We start from the raw sequence: 15796 nt of genomic DNA, 5'->3' as shown, positions 1-15796 counted from the left end.
GAAAGAAAAAAAAAACCTTTTTAAGATGTTCATGTCATTCATCCTTCACTTGATAGTGAAGCTCATCATGTGTCTGTGTGTCTGTCTGTAGCTGCTGTCCCTCAGGCCTTCTGTCAGGACCAGTACTGCAGCCCTCATGAGTTCTGCGGCGAGAAGCTCGGTGGAACCCGCTGCTACTGTCGGGCCATTTTTGCCTCCAAGTACAAACCGACAAACACTTTAGGTACTGTGCAACAACCGTGGCATGAAAAGACACCGTTAAGGGTTGTAATGTTTCTTCAGAGGGAGAGTTGATCCAGACGTCCTGCAGCATTAGACAAAATCATCAGGATCAATTTGATGATTCCCTCCTGACCACAGCTACTGAATGTGGTTTTATTTATTCATTTAAATTGTTATAGTATATCACCAACCAGTAGAGTTGGCTTTCTTTTATCTTGGTACATCATTTTTTGATCCTGTTATGAGAAGATTAACAGTTCTTGTTGTTAGATGTTTTTCAAAGTAAATATTCTGAAAGAAATTCTTTACATGTAAAGTTTTAACTCTCTACATTTGACAGACTACAGCTAGTGGGGAATTTGAATTTGTTTGGCTCATTAACTTATCTGCATTCTAAATTACAGGAAAAACAGGAACCAGATATTCTGGATTATATTTCTATAGAACATTGTACAAATGACAGACCACCTGCTGAAAACCACCTGCTGATACCTAAAAGATGCCAATTGATTTTAGTTATGCAAACATCTGGCAAAGGCACAGCTGTTTTGGGTTTTGTCGCTGCGCTCCTCTCTTGTCACGAATTAGTGTTTAATTAAAAACGGGACGTGTTCGTGCCTCCATAATAGCTCCGAATCAAAGACATTTTTGTAAATAAAAAAAAAAAGATCAGCACAAACCAGCTGTTGCTTACTGAGTACCCCGACCCCAAATAAATCCATATTGAAGTGGTGATGGTTTTGCTTCTTTGTCCTGTTGGGTGTTCAGGCGAGCCGACAGTCTGCATGAAGAACTCTGCCACTCTCGCTCTGGCTGGATGTCTGCTGGAGGACAATGGCATCGACTACTCCGCCTTACAGCTCAATGACCAGAAGTGCAAAGGTTCCATGGACGAGCAGACCCACATGGTGACCTTCAGCTTCGACGGCAGCAACACCTGCGGGACGGAGGTTACGGTGGGTACTCTCCTCTAGTTCTTTGCTCTCAACAAGTACAAACACACATGCTGTTTTTGCTGATCACTTCCCTGTAGACTGTAATGGCAAAGTAATGAGCCTCAGCCAGGCTGCCATATATTGTTATTTACAGGAAACGTTAGGCTTCCAGGAAAGGCCTTCATCAGGCATGCGAGTTTTCTTCACCTGAAAACATGTCTGTGTTCCTTTCGCAATCTAGACGAACGACAGCCAAATCATCTACAAGAACGCCATCAAGATGAGTACCAGCTCCCCGGACGCCGTCATCACCCGCGAGGACCAAGTATACATCGACTTCTCCTGCTTCTACACCAAGCCAGACGTCAAGAGCGTGGCCTTCAAGATCAAAGATGGGTGTGTGCAGGCTGGCTGAGCTTCACCTGGTTGTTAATGTGCTGACTGAAGCTTGTTGTAGTTAAAGTTTAAGACAGCTGAAGTGTGTGTGTCTGTGCTCTCCAGCTCTGTGGTGCAGCAGATTGTATCTGGAGTTTGGAATTACACTCTGATGATAAACGCCTACACCAACGCCGGCCGCACGGACCTTGTCGGGCCGGACACTGAGATCGGGCTGAACCAGAAGATCTGGGTGGAGCTCAAGACGGAGGGCCTGGACGGCAACATGGTCGCCTTGGTGACCAACTCCTGCTGGGCAACCAACCAGCGGTCACCTACAGATACTCTGCGATACAACCTCGTCATTAACGGGTGAGACAAAGCTCAAACTGAGACTTTGTCAGTGGCTTTACTGCTGATGAAGTCATCATGACCGTCTTCCTGTTTCTGAGCAGATGCCCGAACCCCGAAGACCAGACGGTGAAGGTGGAGGGAAACGGACTGGGAACATCCAACTCCTTCTCTTTCAACATGTTCCAGTTCTCTGGGAAAAGCGGCGAAATCTACCTGCACTGCAAACTGGATCTGTGCGCCACACAGGGCCATTCCTGTGCTCAGGTAAGCAGGGTGGAGGAAATACTGCTTTACTAAAGTCAAAGTAGTAATACAACAATGTAAAAATACTCCATTACAAGGAAAAGTCCTGCATAAGTACAGAAGTATTATCAGCAAATTGTACTTTAACAAAAGTAAAAGTACTCGTTATGCTGAATGGTTCCTTTCATGGTGTTATAGGATTATTATCATTGATGCATTAATATGTGAGCAGCATTGCTGTTGTAGCTGGCTGAGGTGGAGCTGATTCTAGTACTTTGTAAAACTCCAATGTTACAAAATCATTTCTGTCCTAAAGACCTTGTTTTGCTGTGTGTCAACAATATTTCAGCCTGTTTTCAATTTAAATCAACTTGTTTGAAACGATGATTTGTTTCTGTGCTATATAATTAATACATAATGCTAAAGGGATACTATAATATTTGTATACAAAAAGCTAAATATTCACAAAGTGCTGCTGATCTTCATAAAGCCGACACAGTCTGAAGCCTGAACTCTAGCCATCCTCTCTGTCTTACAGTCCTGCGGTACAGGTGCTCTCAGGAGGCGCAGATCTTCCAGGTCTAAATATGCAGATGAAAGCCCAGCCCTCATCACTATGGCCTGGAGTAACTAGGTAAAGACAGCTCCCCTTTTGATTCATTACATGGTATGTATAAAGCCACTCAGAGTAAAGTCTGGATCTGAAGTGTGTCTAAAACGCTCCCACAATATTTGAGAGGGCTCCAGAAGTATCCTAACCCAGAGGAAGAGGACTCACACCTTCCTGAATTTAATTTGTTTTTAATGACTGAATTTTGATCTTAGTAACTAACCAGAAAGACATTTGAGAGAGAAAGGTTGGATTGAACAACATCATGCTGGTGATGTAGCTTTTCATGGAGCTAAACATGTAAAGTTTGTCCTGTGGGTGGCGCTAGAGGAAAGGTCAAGGAGTCATTCAAATTTTGATATTTTCCTACATCAGAGACCAAATATAAATCACGCTGAATCTCAGTTTTGTCTGGTTGTCTTCTCAGCTGATTCCTGACTGAACCTGCGTCCGATAAGGAGCCTGAAATCTCACTGGCTTTGAAAGGATGTTTGAAGTTATTGTTGCTGTGAAACCAGATATATTTGCCATAACACCGATCTTCATTTGACCCACCTGAGATATTACATATTATTTCTGCAGAATCTGTGGGGTGCTGATTCAACCCACTGATTCATGCAACTTATTAATGAGATTTTGAAATGGAAGATAATCTGTGATGAAATAATAGAAGTGAAGAAGAAAAATAATCAAAGAAGGGTTTAGAGGGTTTTATTTACTATCTGCACTACTTCCTGGTTCTGTGGGTTCTTTTAAAATATATATAATTTCTTCCTTTCCATAATGTTAACTGCCTACTTTAAATGCACACAGCCTAAATGCTACCTAGTGAATGCAGAAACAGAATTTCTGTGTTTTAGTGACATGAAGTTAAAAGAAGTTTGAAAGAAGCTTTGCTGAAAGAGGTTTAGAGATCCAGTGGAAGGAAATAAATGAAGTGAATCATGATTAAAAGTGGATTGAAGTTACTATAAATGAAGATTATCAGTTAAAACTGGCTGTTATTACACTGAGAGATGCTGTTGTACCATTATTATGTTATTATTGTTATTAGCATAGAAAAACAAAAAAATAATAAAGGGAGTGGGTTAAAACAAACAATGAGTTTGAGTCATTTATTCATGTGTGTGTGTGTGTGTGTTTTTCTTTCCAGGATTGTTTTTGGCATCAAAACCTATTGACATTGATTTATATTAGTGTGTGTGTGTATTGTGTGTGTGTGTGACTGTGTGTGTGTGTGTGTGTGTGGGAACAGATAATGTGGCAAAGAAAATTAATAATAAACAACAAAGGCAATATAAAGAGGAAAAATAATAAATGAACAGTTTGATACATGATACCAGGAACGTAAATCCAAATTAAAAGCCAAGTTAAAAAGAGGTTTTTAATTTATTTTTAAAAAGACCAAGGGAGTTTGCTGTCCTGAGATCCAAGGGGAGGGAGTTCCACAGTTTAGGGCCATAAAGACAGAAAGCAGCCTCACCAGATTTCTTGGGAAAATGATGTCTAAAACCACTCCCAGATCAGTAACGAGTGTTTTCATGGTTTTACTAGAGCTGTTTTAAAAGCAGAGGGGAAGGTACCTGACTGCAGAGATGTGTTGATTATTCTTGTTGTTTCATGGGAGATGTACTTAAAGCTGGATTTAAACAGGGAGGTAGGGTCTAGTGCACATGTGGATGACTTCATTTTGTTAATGGTGACACCAATTTCATCATCTGTTGTCAAACTAAAGGATGTCATAGTAGATGGAGGCTCAACCACCGGCAGGCCACAGAGAGTTGATGAATCTGCATTTATAATACTGTATCTAATGGTGTCGATTTTTTTCTTTAAAAAATAAAGCTAATTCCTCACATTTGAGAACTGATCCTTGATCATTTAAACTAGAGGCCGGAGATGGGTTCAAAAGGGTGTTGATCGTGGAGCAGAGGACTTTGGGATTGTGTTTGTTATCAGTAATGATCTTTGAGAAGTGGGCTTGTCTTTCTTTTCTGACAGCATTATTGTAAATTCTCATGTGAGACTTTAAGCTGGCAAATAGCAGCAGATTTCCAAGGCGATTTGTGGGCTACTTGTCATTTTTTTAATTCTTAGAGGAGCAGCAGTTTCAAAAGAAGACCTCAACTTATTATTAAAATCATGCATTAGATCATTAACTGAGCAAGCATTCGATGGAGGAAAAGTATGCATAATATCTAAAATTCTAGTCCTGTTATAGTTATCGAGGATTCACTTTACAACAGCAGACTCATGACACTGTTGTGATGCAGACATAGTAGCATAAAAGAAAAACAGAAATGGTCAGATACAGGAACATCAGTGATATCAGAGATATCTATTTCAATACCCCTTGTGATACCCAAATCTAATATATTCCCATGGTTGTGGGTGGCCCTCTTTACATGTTGCACAAGATCAAGACAGACCAGAACATCTAGCAAGCAGGTGATGTGCTTCTTGGACATCAGATGTTTCTTACATGAAAACCTGAGCAAATTGTGTGAAATTCCCCCTAGGGCATCTGAAGGAAAAACAAACAACCCTCACAATGAACTGTTGCTGTACTCTGAACAGGCATATATTGTGCAGTAGGCAGCACAAGCAGACACTCCTCAGACTAGGTGGTTCACAGACGCTTCACCAGCATGAACACGCTCTTCTTCATCGGCCAAATCATCTGCATTGTCCTCATCTCTGCCATGCTGCTCTTCGTCCTTGCCAAGCTGGTTTCCCACCACTGCCGCAGCCATGTGCAGGATGGTTCCGGCTACGCTGTGTTGATAACAGGCTGTGACAGCGGCTTCGGACACCAGCTGGCTCGATGTTTGGATCACAAAGGGTTTGTGGTCTTTGCTGGGTGTTTGTCTCCAGAAGGAGCCGGTGCCCAGAGCCTGGCCAGACAGAGCTCCAGTAATCTGAAAATCCTCAAGCTGGATGTCACCAGTGATGAAGAGGTGCAGCTTGCGAAGAAGATGGTCCAGGAGAACCTGCCAAAGAAAGGTGAGGGTTTAGCATGCTGTAAAAAAAAAAATTCTTTTGTAACCAGCTATAATGTGTGTGGAAGCTCATTTCTTCCAAAAATGAAATAGATTAAATTGACATGAAAAGAAAATACTTATGAGGTACAAAGTCCAAATTATGACTTATCAATTAATGATATTATGAAACAATTGTGGCTTAGTATTACTTAATTTCAACGACAAATCTCAAAATTCTTTCTAAATCAAAATTATGAGATACTAAGTCATGATATAGCTTTGTGTATCTGATTGTAGTTGTAGTTTAAATTGTGACCAGTTATTTCATTGTTTTTGACTTTACAATTTCAAAATGATACTTAATATGTCTTAAGTTTGACTTAAAAAGTCGAAAAAAACACGGCATATTCATTCTTAATAATGAGTTCAAATTAGAACTTACTATCAAATAATTTGGATTTACCAATAATATTTTTATAATTATTATTTTTTATAATTCCCAAATTTTCCCTTTTTTCTTTTTCCTGTTGAAAGTGGGCTTCCATAAATAAATGTGAGTCACATTTATACACTAAGTCCTCATTTTTATTAACACTCTCAAAGTTACTATCTCATAATTTTTATTTACCATGAGTATTTTTCTTTGGAAATGGGCTTCTATAAATAATAAATAAACTAAAAATTAAGATATTAAAAACGTTTTTGACTGCTCATTTTGACTAACAAAGTAAAAATGTGTGATTTACTATCTCAAAACTTAGACTTAAGATTTCTAAATTTTGTCTTAATAAGTCATAGAATTAGAACATGTCGCATCATTGTGACTGTAATTTGCTTACAGTTTTGCTTTTCATGCAGTCTCAATAGAGATTATTGTTGGATTTACATTGGATGCAAATTTGATTATTTCATTGTGGTTGCACGAATACGTGTTTAATCATAAATATTTGCTCAGTAATGTAAGTATAATACACATGTACATATTTGACCTTCATTTTAACTCATTGCATCGTCTCTTTCTGAAGAATAACTTGTGACTTCAACCTGTGACTTTCATATGCTGTCAGGTCTGTGGGCAATTGTGAACAACGCTGGCATCTCAGATTGGGCCGAGATCGAATGGAGCACTGTTGAAGATTTCCGCAACATGGTCGACATCAATTTGTTTGGCTGTATCAGGACCTCTATTGCATTTCTACCTTTGGTGCGTGCCGCCAAAGGTTAGCTCAACGGCTACATTTCCCTGTCACCTCACATTTTATTGTAGTGATTTTAAGGTTAAAAATTAATGTTTTATGTTTCCTAACTGCCGCAGGTCGGATGGTTTACGTGTCGAGCATCTTTGCCTTCTTCAACTGCCTGAACATGGGAGCATACAGTGTGTCAAAGAGAGGACTGGAGGCATTTGCCGATTGCCTAAGGGTTGAAATGGCCAGTTTTGGTGTGAAAGTACGATAGCATTGCAAAACCACACACAAATCCCATGACATTCTGAAGCATGAGGCGTAACATTGTGGGAAGTCTGCGATAAAATATGATGCCTGCCATAGGAAATAGGTTTTCTAATTACACTGTGCAGAGTTGAGTACTTTCATGTCAGTGCTGCAGTATGTCTTGGCAAGAAAGAAGACAATTTCTTGTTATCCAGTTTTAATATGTATGGAAGCTAATTTCTGCCAAAAAAAAGGAAAAAATTTGGATGAATGTTAGGATTGGAAAAAATAAAAACTCCTTTATGGTTTAAAATCAAAAAATTTTTAAAAGTATACTTTATTTTTGACTTGCTTAGTATATCAAACCTAGTACTTAGTCAAAAATTTGACTCGAATTATGAGATACTATCTCATAATTTTGAGATTGTAAGCTAAGCTACTGGTGGTAGCTTCATTTTTGTGCACAAATATGAGATTTAAAGTAAATGACCAAACTATTCCTTTAAGTTTGTGTTGTAGCAATAAAAGCATAGTTTGAGACTAATTCAATATCTAACTCAGTTTTTTTCCTCCCTTTCAGGTCAGCATCATCCAGCCAGGTAATTTCAGCCAAGCCACCAACATCCTGAAGATGAAAACTGGTTTTAATGTTTGGGAGAAATTAGACGATGAACGAAAGCAAATCTTCAACCGACAGTACATTGAGCTGGCCAATGAGTACTTCACGTCAACATGCAGGTCGGGATTCAAGAACAGCGACCTCGTCATCAACGCCATGCTGCATGCGGTCACGTCCGCTCAGCCTAAACACAGATACCTGCTGGTCTCAGTGATGGATATGTTTTTCTTCAAGCTCTTCCCTTTTCTCCCCACCGTCCTCACAGATGCTGTGTTTTCTCTCAGCTCCATGTATGCTAAAAGAAAAGAAATGCTTTACACTAAATAAGAAAGTAGTGAGGTAATGGAAGAAACAGAGAAACTGGCCTGGGAAACTGCATTTAATGTTTTGCTTTTTCTGTCCTTTATATTTCCATTATAAATTCCCTATATTTGTAAAACACCTTTGAAATAGATAAGTGTTTTAGGTATAAAGTTATAATCATTACATATATAATAAATATGTAATGATTATAACTTTGTAAAACTGTTTTGAATATTATGGTTTCATGACTCTTATTTGTTCTACACTGTCTCTCTGTTGGAATAAAAGTTATCATGAATCATCCTTTTGTATTTATTTCGTATCATTTATTCATTATTAATGTAATTATTATTAATACTGTGCTTATATGCCCTCTGATCCACCAATGTTTTTATTCCTCAAAAAATAATGTACATACACATGAACATATACAGCATACCTAATATCACACACATACTATATATAAACCCTAATAGTCATATACATAATGTGCACACTGTACATGTTACAGACAGACCAACCGGAGACAACGGTAAGGAGATTTCGAGAGTTTATTGAGTACAGAGATGAATAGAGAGTCTATATGAGTGGAGAAGATACTGTCCCTGGGTGAGAACCGACACCCACAGAAGACTGGAGTCTGGATAGGGGTTCGTAGCGCTGGATGGCTGTGATCAAGGCGTAGCGTCGTAGGAGAGTCCGTGGTTAACTGAAGGTAGAAGGAGTAGCTCTAACCTTCGAGCGAACGAGACCGGACACTGACTGAGGTGAGGAGTGGGGATTTATAGTGGCTATAAATCGTAGTGGCTAATAGGCATAATAGTAGTGGCTAATTGCAACCAGGTGTGTGATGAGTCACATGTGCAGGTGATTAGTATTCAGGTGAGGAGGAGCGGTGTGGCTGAGGTGAGGTGGAGCCTGGCGTGTCTGTGACAGTACCCCCCCCTTCACGGCCCGCTCCTGAGGACCGAGGACCCCGACGTCGTGGCGGTCGTCCCCTTCCTCGGGGGGCAGGTCGGTCCGGATGGTTAGCGTGGAATTCGGTCAAAAGGGAGGGATCGAGGATGTCATGTCGGGGAACCCATGACCTCTCTTCCGGGCCGTAACCCTCCCAGTCCACCAGATACTCCAGGAGACCACCACGGCGTCGGGATTCCAAGATCTCACTGACCCGGTAAGCAGCTCCATCGTATACGATTAGCGGTAAGGGGGGATCTGCCGAATCGCCAGGCTCTGTGGAGACGGAGACAGAGGGATAGAAAGGTTTAAGCAGTGATACATGGAAAGTAGGATGAATCTTGTATTGTGGTGGTAACTGAAGCTTGTATGTAACAGGATTGATTTGTTCTGTTATGGTAAAGGGACCAATGAATCTGGGACTTAGCTTCTTGCAGGGCAGGCGCATCCTGATATCGCGTGTGGATAGCCAGACCTTCTGGCCAGGTAGGTACGTCGGAGTGGTGGATCTCCTACGGTCGGCCGTCAGACTGCGCCTGCAGAGTGCTCTTCTGAGTTGCCGATGAGCTGCGTCCCAGACCCTCTCGCTCTCTCTGAACCAGTAGTCCACGGAAGGAACCTCCGAAGGCTCCCCAGACCATGGGAAGAGAGGAGGCTGGTAACCGAGCACGCACTGGAAGGGAGTGAGTCCAGTAGATGGTTGACGCAGCGAGTTTTGTGCGTACTCGGCCCAGCCCAGGAACTGGTTCCAAGAGTCCTGATGGCCATGGCAGAAGGTACGTAGAAAACGCCCAATATCCTGAATCTTCCTCTCCGTCTGGCCGTTGCTTTGGGGATGGTAACCAGAGGAGAAAGAAAACTATGTCTTCAGGTATCCCATAGTATCGAAAGACATGGTTGAAGAGACATTCTGCCGTCTCCATGGCCGTAGGTAGTCCCCGAAGAGGGATGAGTCGGCAGGACTTCGAAAAACGGTCCACTATAACCAGGACACAGGTGTTGTTGTTTGATGGAGGGAGGTCTGTGATGAAGTCCACTCCTAGGTGTGACCAGGGTCTGTTGGGCGTCGGTAGGGGACATAGTTTGCCTGCAGGAAGATGACGCAGAGATTTAGACATTGTACATTGTACATTCTGTACAACCCTGCACGTACCTCCTCACGTCCCTTGCCATGCTTGGCCACCAGAAGCGTTCTCGTAGCAGCGAGAGGGTTTCATTGGCCCCTGGGTGACCAGTGCCCAGTGAGGTGTGAGAAGTATGGATGAGTTGATTTCTCTGGGTTCTCGGAACATACTGCCGATTGGGGGGACAGCCCGGCGGAGTGTTGGTGGAGACATTGGAGGAGGGAACAGAATCCTCTGACCATTGTATGGGATTAACGAACACGTGCCGGGGTAGAATGGGTTCTGGGTCTTCCGTGGTGCTTTCTGGAGCGTGTAGACGGGAAAGTGCATCGGCTTTCAGGTTCTTGGATCTAGGGCGATATGAGATGTTGAAATGGAATCTGGTAAAGAACAAGGCCCAGCATGCCTGGCGTGGGTTGAGACGTTTGGCTCTCTTGAGATACTCTAGGTTCTTATGATCTGTTAACACGGTGAATGGGTGTTGGGCGCCCTCCAACCAATGTCTCCATTCCTCTAGTGCCAACTTCACGGCCAGCAGTTCACAGTCACCGATGTCGTAGTTTCTCTCCGCCGGGCTGAGTTTCCGAGAGAAGAAAGCACATGGGTGGAGTTTGGCTGGATCTCCCTGAAGTTGTGATAGCACCGCTCCTACCCCCGTAGTAGAGGCGTCCACCTCGACTGTGAATGGTTTCTCGGGGTCTGGATGGGTGAGGAGCGGTGCACTGGTGAATGTCCTCTTGAGGAGGTCGAAAGCTTCCTGTGCCACTTGTGGCCAGGACAGAGACTTGGGCTTGTTGTGAAGGAGACTGGTCAAAGGGTGGACTATCCTGCTGTAATCTTGTATGAAGCGGCGGTAGAAGTTTGCAAACCCCAGGAATCGCTGTAGCTTCTTTATCGTAGTTGGAGTGGGCCAATTCCTGATGGCCTCCACTTTCCCCTCGTCCATCTGGATGCCACTGCTACTGATAACATAACCAAGGAACTGCACCGAGGATTGATGGAACTCGCACTTCTCAGCCTTGAGGAAGAGTTGATGGCTTCGCAGGCGTTCGAGGACCTCCGCAACGTGTTGGCGATGGTCTTCCACGTTCCGGGAGTAGATCAGGATGTCATCGATGTAAACTATGACGAATCTGTGAAGGAACGGTGGGTGTTACGAAGGCTGTTTTCCATTCGTCTCCCTCCCGTATCCGGATCAGGTTGTATGCGCTGCGGAGGTCCAACTTGGTGTAGACAGTGGCACCACGAAGTTGTTCCAGTGCAGCAGGGACGAGAGGAAGTGGGTAACGGAACTTGATTGTAATCCGATTGAGTGCTCTATAGTCCACACAGGGCCGCAAGCCTCCGTCCTTCTTGGCCACAAAAAAGAAGCTAGAGGCTGCTGGAGAAGTGGATGGTCTGATATACCCCTGGGCTAGGGCCTCCTCAATATACTCCCCCATGGCTTTCTGTTCTGGTAGGGACAATGGATAGATTCTTCCATGGGGCACTGGTTCACCCGGTATGAGGTCTATTGCACAGTCCCATGGCCGATGCGGGGGTAACTGGGAGGCTCTCTTAGGGCAGAAAACATCTTGATAGGCGGCATAGCAAGACGGGATGTCCACTGACTGCTTCTCTTTAGGGCTTTCGATGGACGTCGCACACACGGGAAGACTCTGGAAGCTGGACGAGGATGGTCGTGGTCGCCGCGGGAAACAGCCGGGATAACAGGACTTGCCCCATTTCAGCACTTCCCCTGTAGTTCAGGAAATGATGGGGTCATGTTGCTCCAACCAAGGTCGCCCTAAGATTACCTCCGCAGTCAAACCCTCCAGAACCATTAAGTGCAGCTGTTCCTCATGCAGTAGACCTACCCGGAGGGTGATGGGGTCAGTTACCTTCTGAACACCACGGCGGCTGATTGATTTCCCGGTTATGGCACTAATTTGGTAACTGGTTGATGTGAAGGAAGTTTTGATATTTAGTTGCCGGCAGAGGGAGCCAGAGATGAAGTTGCCGGCTGACCCGGAGTCGATGAGGGCTTGTACTGGAAGGGATAGAGTAGGGGTCACCAGGATGATTTCAGTAGACAAGGGCTTACTACATGGGAGACTAGGAATTATTGCACTCACCATTGGACGTGGTGGTCTCACGGGACAAGTGGCCTTATGTCCTGAGGCTCCACAGTACAAACACAATCTTTGGGTCAGCCGTCTCTGCCGCTCCGCCGGGGTTAAACGGTTGGAGTCTAACTGCATGGGTTCGGGTTCAGGTTCTGGAGAGCGATGTTTCTCTTGCTGACGGGGATGGTGAGTGTGTGATGGTTGGTCCTGGTGTTCCACCAAACACGTCTGCATACGCGTAGCCACCCTAATGGCTAACTGTATAAACCTTTCGAGGCCGATGGTATCTTTGTATGCAGCGAGATGCAATCGTACGCGGGGTTCCAATCCCTGACGGAAGGTGGTGATGAGGGATTGCTCGTTCCATCCGCTGGCTGCTGCGAGGGTTCGGAATTCCAGGGCGTAGTCCTGGATAGAGCGCTGACCTTGCTTAAGTTGATATAATTTCTCACCAGCTGAGGAATCTCCGGCGGGTCGTCCGAATACCTCGCGGAAGTGATCTAGGAAACTCGTCAGAGACTGGGTGACAGGTCCGTTTTGTGACCAGATGGACTCGGCCCACTGTAACGCTCTCCCTTGCAGCTGGGAGATAACGAAGGCTATTTTGGAGCGTTCAGTGGGATACAAGGGCGATTGCATTTCCAGGACCAGGGTACATTGTAAAATGAATCCATTGCAGTCCTCCGCCGAGCCAGAGAAGGGCGCTGGTTTGGCCATGGGACTGGAACAGTGCGGAACTGCTGGTGTGACCGGAGCGGAAGCGGAAGTGGTGGAGGTGGATGTGGATGATGGTGGAGCGTTGAGGCCACGGCGTAGGATCTCCACCAGCTCCTGGAATGGATCCTGTTGTAAGGTCCGCTCTTCTGTTACGGACAGACCAACCGGAGACAACGGTAAGGAGATTTCGAGAGTTTATTGAGTACAGAGATGAATAGAGAGTCTATATGAGTGGAGAAGATACCTGAAGGTAGAAGGAGTAGCTCTGTCCTTCGAGCGAACGAGACTGGACACTGACTGAGGTGAGGAGTGGGGATTTATAGTGGAGAGGAGTGGCTAATTGCAACCAGGTGTGTGATGAGTCACATGTGCAGGTGATTAGTATTCAGGTGAGGAGGAGCGGTGTGGCTGAGGTGAGGTGGAGCCTGGCGTGTCTGTGACAGTACACACATATCTGGAGATAAACACTATATGATGAATAGTGTACACATACATTAAAAAAATGTATTTACTTATTTTTATTCACCACCTAGGTCAGAATTTCTTTTTAAATATAATAATGATAATAATAAAGAAAAATATAACAATGTGGCACAAAAAAACAAGAAGGTAAAAACAGATACATTTTTGAATTAACAGATCAACAAACAAATAGTCCTCAGATGTGGGGATTCAGACCGACAACAGCCCTGCATTAACAGCGCAGGAGGTTGCATTGGATCAAATACTATCCAGGAAGTCTAGTGATTATCACGCCAAAATGCTGCACAACTTTTTCGTAATCCTCAGACAGGATTTTGCGACTCTGGAAAGTTTTCACAGCAGCAATTATTTTATCTTTTGTCACAACAATCATGAGGTAAAGAGTAGAAAAATATAGATATAGATTCTTGTAAAAAATCACAGCCTGCTGTGGACATGGTGACATAACAAAATGCTTTCCTTTTAGTTCGCAAAACTGGAAATGTGTGAATCTTAACAGAGCTGCTTAACAGAGCTGGGCAAGACCCATCAAGCTAATTAGGGTTTTATTCTCCTGGAAAACTGACTTCTTCTGGGTAACTAAGTGTAAACTGTAATGTGATGTGAGTTCAGGAGAGGAGAACAAACCCGGGTTGTAAGTATCACTTGATCACTTACATGAGAAGAGGATGGTTTTGATTGCGTGAAAGCTTTGAGTGGGTTACGTTTTGGTATAAAATTGAAAATCGTCCTCAAGGCTAAGATTAGGGATGGCTGGGGTTATGTAAGGAGTTGGTTTGTTAATCTTTTCACGTCCAAGAACATTATTACTACAGCATTACAGCCTCTTCAGCGCACATAAACCAGTGGAGTTCGCCTTCCTTTTACTTAACCCTTGTTGGATTGGTTTCCGAGATCACTTTGTTTACTCAGCAGAGATCTGGCTCATTTGTGTTTAAGGTAAAGACTTGTTTTGTGAATGTGCTTTTGTTTTTAGATAATTCACTGAGTGTTTGTAGGTGTTTTAGCCTAAGTTGTAGGAGAAATGTCCCCACCCAAAAGGAGCATATAACTCACTCAGCATGTAAAAGTTTATCAGAAAATCTAAAAATCACCAAATATGGAAATACATGGTTTTCAACGGACATGGATAATCAATAGATAATCATTCAACGTGAAGGTCATGTCTACTTTTCTAATGCAAGTCCCTGCCTTAAATATTGGAATAAGAGTTCAAAATTATTACACCATACTTTGGAAATTGGTACGTGGTAAAATGAGCTACAACATGCACAAACCAAGCTATGATTGCAAGACCTCCAAATTGGCTGTAGATCCATTCAGATCTCAGTAGAAGTCATATGGGATCAAGTTTATTTCCAGCCATGCTAGCAGCATGGCTCTAAGGATGTCTGTTGGTTGGTCCGTCACTTTGGTCCAGGCTGAAATATCTCAAATACTATTGGATGGATTGCCATGAAAATTGGTGCAGTGCAGACATTCATGATCCCATCAGGATGAATTACAATAACTTTGGTGAATCTCTGACTTTTCATTTAGCTCCACAATCTTGTCCAGATTTCATTTTGTTCTGTACTTTGGTTTATGACCAAATACCTGCAAATCTAACAACATTCCCATTAGCCTCAGCTGTACTTTGTTTAATGCTAATTATAAAATGTTAGCATGCTAACTATGATGGTTAAATGAGTAAAAACTTGCATAAACTCTGATGCTTATCCTCACTGAGCTGAATGGGAGCTGTGTCGCACTGCACTGCTAATGCCTCCACTTCGCCTGCAGCCACTGAGAACAACGAGCGCATTTGTTAACATGAGTATCTTAATGATTTCTTTTGCCATTTTAACTCACAAGCTCTGTGTGTGACGTGGGATGATAACCACACATTCAACACATGTTTGATAGGGTTGCCGCCAAGAGATGCAATTCGGCAGCCAATAAACTTGCAGTGACTGGCATGCTGCACATTTTTCTTAAATGTGTCTTTTTTAGAATGAACTGTGCACTCGACACAGTCAGAATAAGTGGTGGAAAGTAACTAAGTACATTTATTCAAGTACTGTACTGGCACAGTTCACCCCAAAATCAAAAATACATATTTTTCCTCTTACCTGTAGTGTTATTTATCCATCTAGATTGTTTTGGTGGGAGTTGCCCAGTTTTGGAGACATCGGCCATAGAGATGTCTGCCTTTTTTGAATATAATGGAACTAAATGGCACTCGGCTTGTGGTGCTCAAAGCGCCAAAAAATACATTTGAAAAACTCAACAGTAGTGTCTCTTTCCAGAAATCCTGACCCTGTTACACGAGATAATCCACAGACCTTGTTGTGAG

General features: G+C 43.2%; 2 protein-coding genes across 2 annotated transcripts in view; both read left to right on the top strand.

Moving 5' to 3' along the window:
- The window catches only part of LOC122872443, a 59636-nt gene extending 56014 nt beyond the window's left edge, over positions 1–3622 (top strand). The window contains exons 20-21 of the mRNA XM_044188691.1: positions 2668–2763; positions 3167–3622. Of these exons, the coding sequence (XP_044044626.1) occupies positions 2668–2763 (96 nt within the window). The 3' untranslated portion in view covers positions 3167–3622. The remainder of the gene's footprint in view (positions 1–2667; positions 2764–3166) is intronic.
- Positions 3623–4017: 395 nt separating this feature from the next.
- Positions 4018–8335, top strand: zgc:113142 (uncharacterized protein LOC503524 homolog). The gene is made up of 4 exons (XM_044188450.1): positions 4018–5742; positions 6788–6940; positions 7036–7169; positions 7734–8335. Exons 1-4 carry the CDS (start codon positions 5388–5390, stop codon positions 8097–8099), a joined length of 1008 nt encoding a protein of 335 aa, XP_044044385.1. The 5' UTR covers positions 4018–5387; the 3' UTR covers positions 8100–8335.
- Positions 8336–15796: the final 7461 nt, after the last annotated feature.

This window comes from Siniperca chuatsi, linkage group LG24 (assembly GCF_020085105.1).
Source record: "Siniperca chuatsi isolate FFG_IHB_CAS linkage group LG24, ASM2008510v1, whole genome shotgun sequence".
In the NCBI taxonomy this organism is placed as follows: domain Eukaryota; kingdom Metazoa; phylum Chordata; class Actinopteri; order Centrarchiformes; family Sinipercidae; genus Siniperca; species Siniperca chuatsi.
Note: the sequence above shows the minus strand (reverse complement) of the source record. Positions and strands in the feature narration are given on the sequence as shown.